General features: G+C 47.3%; 1 protein-coding gene across 3 annotated transcripts; it reads left to right on the top strand.

Moving 5' to 3' along the window:
* The first annotated feature begins 1698 nt into the window (after positions 1-1698).
* On the top strand, positions 1699-9017 carry ING4 (inhibitor of growth family member 4). 3 transcript variants are annotated; one of them, XM_041736909.1, is made up of 8 exons: positions 1699-1821; positions 4955-5026; positions 6781-6947; positions 7126-7231; positions 7411-7516; positions 7785-7932; positions 8191-8252; positions 8363-9017. In XM_041736909.1, the coding sequence occupies exons 1-8, from the start codon at positions 1785-1787 to the stop codon at positions 8400-8402; spliced, it is 738 nt and encodes a 245-aa protein (XP_041592843.1). In that variant the 5' UTR covers positions 1699-1784; the 3' UTR covers positions 8403-9017. The 3 variants fall into 3 exon arrangements, with proteins under 3 accessions (XP_041592843.1, XP_041592842.1, XP_041592840.1); XM_041736908.1 differs by having other exon boundaries at positions 7126-7240; XM_041736906.1 differs by having other exon boundaries at positions 7126-7240; positions 7408-7516.
* Positions 9018-9127: the final 110 nt, after the last annotated feature.

Below are 9127 nucleotides of genomic sequence, written 5' to 3'. Positions count from 1 at the left end.
AGAAGTAGAAGTGGTCAGGAAACCTCAACTTTTCAGCCCTGGCTCTACTGCCAACCAGTGTTCACTGAGGGGCGTCCAAGACTAGATAGCCTCCAAGGTTCATTTTGGGATATTAAAAGCCTTTAAGCACTGAAAAGGTTGACAAAGCTCTAACATTGACTAACATGGCTGTCTTCTGTATACTGCTGGGCAACCATGCTCATTACCAAGAAGAATGTGGATAGTCCATGAAATCATGCCTACTTAAGTTTTGGGCTCAGCTGGTCTCTTGGGTATTGAGGCAATCCAATACCTCTCAATCTGCAGTGTGAGTCTAATGAATGTGTTACCTGAGACGAAATCTGTCAATGTCTGTTAGCTTCTGAATACTTTTTTCCCCCTGCTCTTCATCAATCACTGAAAATGCCCTGACAGCCCTGTCTTCACCACAGGTATTAGAACCAGAATCTACTAAAGGATTCACTCACAATCATTGCAAGAACTCTATGAGGTAGGTACTACTAGTCTCCATTTTACAGAGCAGGACATAAGCACAGAAGTTTACCATATCCGGGGGCAAGACACTTGAGTGAAGTCTTCTAGATCCAACTACTGCATCCTACCACTAAACCTGAGATTTCATCTTATCCTTCTTCACACTTTTGGCCCAAATCAGGTGGCTGAAAAAACTTTCATTAAAACGCTGCCTTGTGGCATTGACAATAGTCACGAATATGTGAGTTAGGAAGGACAACAGCCTCCAAAAGCTTTCTTACTAATACCACTATTAGGCTATGGGCTTTGAGTTGCTTCTCCAGCGTGGTGGCAGCCTGTCAGGCTCTGGACTGGTTTCTGTCCCCATATAGAGACCTCCTCACTGTACCCTAGTGGACCAGGATGGGAGCTGGCCCGGTTGTGACAGCCATGGTTCTAGTTAACATCAGATATAAACTGGAAAACAAAATCAGCAGAAGGGTGGCGGGGGGTGGGGGGGGTGGTGGTGGTGGAAGTATAAGAAAAGAAGAGGGCAAGGCTGGAAGTACTGTGTCACTTTATACGAGAATGTAATCAAGATAAAAGGCCAGGAACCCTGACAAGAGTCTTGGAGAATTACAGCTTTATTGTGTAAGGCTTAGTATGTAGATTTTATAAACAATTATTTTTTTTCCATGTTAAAAAAATTATCCCGGTGAGCTGACGCTCAGGCGAGTGAACAGAAATGCGAATGGTTTCAATCTCGCAGCACCAGCTAGGCCTCCCCAACTTCGTTAAGAAACTAGCTACCTTGAAGGAAGTCTTGGCTCAGCCAGGACCTGCTGTGGTCATTAGATTTAATATCCTGTAAAAAGGAGAAAAGAGTCCCCATTCGCTGAAAAGCGGTATTTCTGGACCACAATCCTAAAGAGACGGGGGTGGGGGAGGTGGGGGGGTGGGATGAGGGTTGGTTTGCCCATCATAACCCCACATCTCTGTTTTGGAGGGAAAAAAAAAAAAAGTTTGATAGGGAATGCAAAATGGCGACCCGCAGTGACGTCATGCCCGCCTCGGTCGCGTACCGGGGACTCAGTAAGGGCGGAAACGGGCTAGAGCCACCTCAAGGAGCCTCGGCACCCGCAGCCCCGGCTACCTACGCAAAAGGGAAAGTTTTTAACGTCGGGCGGATGTGTCCCCGCGGATAATTGACTGAGGGCGGAAGCTCTCCTTTTAAGGGCGGAAAGGCTCCAACCCACGGATAATAGCTTCAGCGCCTGTTGCGTTTCAGTCACTTCCGGGGCGGATCGGAAGTTGCTTTGTTTTGCTTCAAGATGGCTGCGGGGATGTATTTGGAACATTATCTGGACAGTAAGAGCAGGCTGGAGGAGGGGGTCAGGGGTCATAGAGTGGTGGGGGGGATCGGGGCTGAGGAGCTGTACGGCCCCGAAGTCCCGGTGGTCAGAAAGTCCCAATTGTGAAGGGGTTCGGTGAAAGAAAATATTGAAGGGTGTGAAGAAAGAGGGGGCGGGGCAGCAGGGTCGAGGCCTGGCTTTTGGGTGTAGACGAGGGAGGGGCTGCGCGGTAGGGCTGAGGGGGGTGTCTCTTGAGGGGCTAATGGGCAGAGCCGGGAAGGTATTTGCCGACCCCATCTCCAGGGTCTCCAGCCTCATATCCATCCCCCATAGCCCCCCCCCCCCCAATCCTTCAGGATCGGTCGTTTTAGTGTATCACCCACTGCCATTTGGAGCAGTGACAAAGACTTGCTCGCAGCTTCTCTGCTCTGTTTTTTCTCAGAAACGGTTTTTCGGGGGGGATCGGGGGTGGTCAGTGACTACTGTCAGATGATAAACTGGAATTCACCAATTCCTACCAAATGGAAATCTGGTGCTACGCTTATGCCATTTGTGTAACCCACCCCTTCACAGAGCCTGTCACCCTTATGCGCTTACATTCGTGTTGAGAGTCATTCATTCATTCATTCATTCATTTATTGAGGCCTTGCTCTGGGCCAGACATAATGACAAGTACTGCGGAGATGCCAAAATGATGACACAGACCCTGCCCTCCAGTGCTTATAGTTTAGGAGGAAACAGATTCTAATAAATAATTATAAAACTGTGACAAGTGAAATAATAGAAATACATTACAAGGACAGTTGGTAGCACTGGAGAAAGAGGGGCAAATTACTTGGGGACATAGGTAAAGTTTTACCAGAGGATGTGATGTTTGAATAGAGTTTTGAAGATCGAGTGTTTATTTGCCAGTGTGAAGAAAGAAAGGAAACTGCTGGTTGGGGAAAGCATCAGCAAAGGTATTGTGGTGGGTTTGTGGCAGGTCTAGGAATAGTGAAGTCAGAGTGCTTGATGTATAGGACTCTTAAGGTGGACGATTGGCAAGTGAGCCTGGAGAAGGAGGTGGGAGCTAGGTTGTGCAAGGTCTTTTAAGCCAAGCTAAGAGGCTTGCACACTGTAGATAGTCAAGAACCAACAGATTTAAAAAATAGGTTTCAAAAAAAAATAGGTTTCAATAAAGGAAAATAACTGATGTATGGTAAGTTCAGGTCTCAGAGAGTGACCGAAGTCTTTAGGAGCTAAAGGGACAGATGAAATGGCTGGGTAGTTGAGAGAGAAGGAAGAATACAAAGTGCCTCCTTGATTTCCTGCTTGGGAGGTGAGGTAGATAGGATACCTTCAGCAAGATAGGGAATTCAGGAGTAACAGCAATACACCTAACTCAATTTAAACTTAAGCACAGGCATGGCGATTGTATGAGAGTGAATGAGATCGAGATCATTCAGGGAATATAAGCAAAGTGGGAAACGAGAGGGTTAAAGTATAGTCCCAAGAAAACATTAGCATTTAAGGGACAGGCTAGCAAAACGTCACTGTTGGAATTATCAGAAAACATAGGATGAGATTTGGAATCCTAAGAGGAAGAAAGTTACTGAAGGACAGAAGATGGTGCCAACTGCTGCAGATGTATTTTTTAAGATAGGACATATAGGGATCCCTGGGTGGTGCAGCGGTTTAGCGCCTGCCTTTGGCCCAGGGCGTGATCCTGGAGACCCGGGATCGAATCCCACGTCGGGCTCCCGGTGCATGGAGCCTGCTTCTCCCTCTGCCTGTGTCTCTGCCTCTCTCTCTGTGTGTGTGACTATCATAAATAAATAAAATTAAAAATATATATATATTAAAAAAAAAACAAGATAGGACATATAAAAGATCATTTGTTTTGGAGCTATTTTAGAAGTTTGAAATGGTGTCATGGGAAGAGATTTTTTCTTTTATGGAGAGACTTAAGTATATATGTCTTTATTCAGGTATTTATTGAAGACCCTCTGTACTCAAGTCATAGTAAAATGAGAGAGAAGCTAGATGTGTCCAGTCCTTTTGGAGGGTCAGGGAGATAGATACCAAATAACCAGCAGTCCTTCTGGAGGGTTAAGGAGATAGATACCGAATAACCGATTACACAACTAATTCCTTAACCACAGCTGGATAAGTGCCCAAAAGGGTAGAGCTAGAATAACTTGACAGCATAATCCAGAGCACTTGGAGTCTGGAGAAGTCAGAGTTGAGCTGAACTTTGAAGAATGAACAAGAATTCAGTAGGAAAAGAGGTATGGTGGAGGTGGGATGAAGAACACCAAGCAGTGCATTCTGGACAGAGAAGGCAGTGCTTGGAAAGCTGGGGAGCAGGATGAGCCCTGGCAGGTTGAGGGCACTCAGAGAAGGCCAGTCTGATTAGAGCAGACAGCACACAGGGGGATTGACCTGAATCAAGGCTGGAGTAAGGTGAGCATGGGGCAGAAAGTACAAAATAGGAACAGGAATTGTGTGATAGAAGTTATTAGACAGTTATAAAAGCAAAGAGGGGGACTTGATGAGATTTGCATTTTTTTTAGGAGAACATTCTACTATATAGAGAAGAGATTAGAAGTATGTGTGTGTGATGAGTGGAAGGTTCCACTCATCAGATACCAGGTAGGTATCTGGATTGAGGGGAAGGAGCTTGGAGGAATACAAGATTGAGGACAAGGAGCTTGGAGGAGTACAAGGAAAGGAGGGACTGATTGGTAAAGTAAGGTCACTGAAGGGGCAAGTGATGGGAAAGCTGTAAAGAGGTGGCAGAGTTAATTGTGCAGAGATGCAACCACAGCCTCCACTGACAAAGCAATGATGGGTGCTGTTCCAGATAAATCCAGCTGTTCCAAGGAGGGGAAACTGAGTCCTGCTGGACCTGTACTTTAAAAGCAGCTATCACGGGATCCCTGGGTGGCTCAGCAGTTTGGCGCCTGCCTTCGGCCCAGGGTGTGATCTTGGAGTCCCCAGATCAAGCCCCACGTCAGGCTCCCTGCATGGAGCCTGCTTCTCCCTCTGCCTGTGTCTCTGCCTCTCTCTGTGTCTCTCATGAATAAATAAAATATTTTAAAAATAAAATAAAATAAAATCAGCTATCAGGCCTATGAAGTGCCATGATTCTCAGTTTTTCTTCTCCCTAGGTATCGAAAACCTTCCCTTCGAACTGCAGAGAAACTTTCAGCTCATGAGGGACCTGGACCAAAGAACAGAGGGTACGTATAGAGTAGGGATTTTGAGTGTATAATGAGATTGTACAATCACTTCTTTTTCTCTTTGATGTTACTGTATCATCTGGTCTGAACTGGGGAACTGTGGCTCCTCTCTTTTTTTTTTACTCTCTTATATTCTTAAAAGGAGAACAGTGAAGATTTGCACTTCTAGATCAGCTTTTCCATAATAAGTAGAGTATTGTGATGATGCCTCAAGAATTCAAGGATGCTATGTTCTTTGTATCTGCGAGAAGAATTAAAAAAGAAGTCAACTCTAGAATCATTTCTATTCTCTGTATTCAATATATCTATAGGAAGACTGGGATGTTTCTACCCCACTGGATTGTTAATGTTACTATCAAAAAATTCAGTGTGGAAAAAAAAAATTCAGTGTGGCTGTAGACCACAAGTCATGTTGGTAGAGAAGCTCTTAAGAAAGAAAGAGAGAAAGAAAAAAACGAAGAAAAAGTAGCAATTAACAACAGGATCTCTACACTGTATTCTTCAACCTTATAGAAGCACTAGATACCATCTGTGGCCTTCCTTGGATGTTGAGCAAATCTGGCTGCATTGAGGCATTCACTTAGAGCCTAAGACTACACTACAGTGTCAGATTGGTCTCTTCAGGGGCAAAGATATCATCTTTTGGAGCCATCCCCCATACCTGCTAAAGGATATCTATATATAAGACCTATGTCTTATCTTCCGTCCTTATGTAGCCATGCTTAAGGATATGACTGGCTGGTGTTAGAATACCTAAAGCTGTGATTTCAGCTACTCTGGGTAAGTTTACTCATGAAAAGGTGAACATCATGGAAAATCCTGGGTCTAGACCCCCGAGAACTGCCTGCTGAATGCTGAGAACCAGCTTGCTTCCTTTGTATTACACAGTCCCTACTCTTGAGTTCATGCATAGGAAGACCAGTTGGGAGATTATTGAACTACATGCATTTTCAGCTTCCTCCCAAGGCATCACGTGAAACGAGACACAAATATAGTGTGTACACAGAGCCTTCTGGTTGTCTGTCATGGCACCTTGTTATAGTCATTCTTTTGCCTCTTTTCATCAACATTTTTTATGAGTCCTACCAAATAGGAGGCAGTAGACATCTACAGCCTCAGTGTCTGGGGACGTCGCCAGCCTTCCGCTATTAAAATGTTTGGAGCAACATCTAAGATGAACAAACAGGGAAAAAAAGTGATGGGAAATACAAGCAGGTTGCAGACGATGAGCAAAATAGGGTAGAAGAACTGTTACATAAATGAACTAGGGCCTAGTTTTAAACGATGAGTCACAGATGTACAGACCTGGAAGGCAGCAGCAGCAGCAGATGACCCAGCCAGCTTTGCCGCACTCAGAGCTGTCGCAGAATGTTTTTGAGACAAGAAATCAGGAAGCCTGTTAGACAAGACTCATGGTTCAAGAAGCAGCAAGCCCTGCGAAGAAGCATCCTCAGACATAACAAAAATAGCCTTCGGATTAGTGCAACGGGCAGAGACCCCCTCCGTGGTTTTCAGGAATTTTAGTTCCAACTCTGATAGCAATGTTTTCAGCACCTGGAGGCACCTCTAAAACAAATACTGTCAATGTGTTGCGTTTCTTGAGTAAGAGGCACAGTACCTGTGAACTCTCGGGGCGTTTTGGTTCGAAGGTTATGATGATGGTCAATGGCAAAGGTCCAAGAAACAAGAGGAAGAAGTGTGTTTCACCTAGCCACTCCGGGGCCTTTGTGACCAGGCCTCTGTCTCTGTTGTAGACCTGAAGGCTGAAATTGACAAGTTGGCCACTGAGTATATGAGTAGCGCCCGCAGCCTGAGCTCCGAGGAAAAACTGGCTCTTCTCAAACAGATCCAGGAAGCCTATGGCAAATGCAAGGAATTTGGTGACGACAAGGTGCAGCTTGCCATGCAGACCTATGAGATGGTATGGCCCTGTTCATGGCTCCCCACCTACCTCCTGTCTAATCCTCGGGGTCCTAGAACCCTCCTTCAGCTGTGTTGGGATCTGTTCTGGGTCTGGGAGAGACACAGAGTATGCCTTAGCCTTATTTTCTTTTTCTGGAACCAGCTGTGTACCTCTCTTTTCCTTCCTTTGCCCCTAGGTGGATAAACACATTCGGCGACTGGACACAGACCTGGCCCGTTTTGAAGCTGATTTAAAGGAGAAGCAGATTGAATCAAGTGACTATGACAGCTCGTCCAGCAAAGGCAAAAAGAGTGAGGAGGGGGGCGGGGCTTGAGAGGTGGGCCAGGACTCCAAGGGAGAAGCAGCTACTGCTCTTCAGCCCAGAGGGAGGGGCAGCAGCTTGGAAGGAGGGGGAAGCAGGAAGACTTAACCATATCTTTCTGTCTCCCTGCCTCCTGGCTTTCCCCCTCTTTCCTAGAAGGCCGGACTCAAAAGGAGAAGAAAGCTGCCCGTGCTCGTTCCAAAGGGAAAAACTCAGATGAAGAAGCTCCCAAAGCCACCCAAAAGAAGTTAAAGCTTGTGCGCACGTGAGTGTACAAGGGAGCATTTTGCCAAATTAGTTTTTCCCCTTGCCCTGCACCCTACCACACACACACACAGACACACACACACACTGCACACACTGCCCCTTGCCACCCTCTCCATCTTCTGTGCCAGCAACTTCTCCTTATCATTGCAGTCTTTGCTGGATAGAGAAGAGAAGGCACAAATCACTTGCCCCACCAGGATGTCTTTCTACCACCTCTGTAGCTTCCCTTTTTGCAGATGACACGTTCTCTTCCTCTCGGCATGCAGAAGTCCTGAGTATGGGATGCCCTCAGTGACCTTTGGCAGTGTCCACCCCTCTGATGTGTTGGATATGCCTGTGGATCCCAACGAACCCACCTATTGCCTTTGTCACCAGGTCTCCTATGGAGAGATGATTGGCTGTGACAACCCTGATGTGAGAACCAACTGTTTTGCCTCCAGATGGGGTTCTGGGGGCCATGAGGGTATGGGTACGAGAGGGGAAGAAATGCTTGAATAGCGGGACTCCAGAATAAGAGGAAGGTGGAGTTGGTTGACCTTGGGACCTCCCAAGATTTCTCCGAAGGGACGGAATATAGGAACTCTTCTAAGAATCTGTGGAGGACCCTTCTTTTCTTTCCTCTGCTCCATCCGGGCCCCTGACTTCCGCTTCTTCCATCTTCCTCCTTTTCAGTGTTCCATTGAGTGGTTCCACTTTGCCTGTGTGGGGCTGACGACCAAGCCTCGGGGGAAGTGGTGAGTGAGAGAGTTGCGGCAGGCGCCGGGCTGCCCCTGAGCTGCATGGAGGAGGGCACTCCCTCTCACTCACATTCTCCCTCCCGCCTCTCTATCGCGTCCCCCTCTAGGTTCTGCCCACGCTGCTCCCAGGAACGCAAGAAGAAATAGATAGGGACCTTGGATTCCCACGGTTTCTTCCACATCCCTGGACCCGGGCTAGTGGGGAGAGGAGAGCCTGTGCTGGGGCCTGGGGGCTCGGGGAGGGTGGATGGCACAACTGCTGTCATCTCTTCTCCTCCCCTCCTCCTGCTCCTGGTGCTGAGGCTGCACCCCAACCCTAGGAAGGAGGGGTGCCATAGCCGCTAACTGGCTGTGCTCTTATTCAGCCTGCCCCCCCTCAGAGGGAAGCGGTCTTGCCCACTGTCCTTTTGCCTCCATGCTGAGGTTGGTGCTGTATTTCCAAGGGATGGTCCTCTTCACCCCCCCCTCGCTCTGTATTAAGGACTAGGGCAGTAGCATGGGGGTGCTCCCCAGCCCTCCTGACTCCCTCCCCCTGCAGGGGGGTGGGCTACGGTGTGATAAACTCTCTTTGTTCTCTTCCCATTTTGTCCCTGGTAGGGGCTCTCCCACAGCATCTGGGCTGTGGCCTTATTTGAAGGGCACCCCTTCCTCTGTGCCAAGAGGATTCATCCTGGCCTTGTGAATGGGAGAGGGGGCAAGGTGGAATGCACAGAACTCACGTGTAAAGGAATTTGAGTAGGTGAATAAAAGCTATACATGTTGGCCTGCTGTGTTTATTGTACAGACCGTATTTTAGTACATGTGCTAAACTTTTTTTTTTTTTTGCATCCTCTGGGTTGGATTAGAGGTGGGAGGGTAACATGCCAAAAGTA

This window comes from Vulpes lagopus, chromosome 21 (genome assembly GCF_018345385.1).
Source record: "Vulpes lagopus strain Blue_001 chromosome 21, ASM1834538v1, whole genome shotgun sequence".
In the NCBI taxonomy this organism is placed as follows: Eukaryota; Metazoa; Chordata; class Mammalia; order Carnivora; family Canidae; genus Vulpes; species Vulpes lagopus.
The sequence above is the reverse complement of the archived record's forward strand: the minus strand, read 5'-3'. Positions and strand labels throughout refer to the sequence as shown.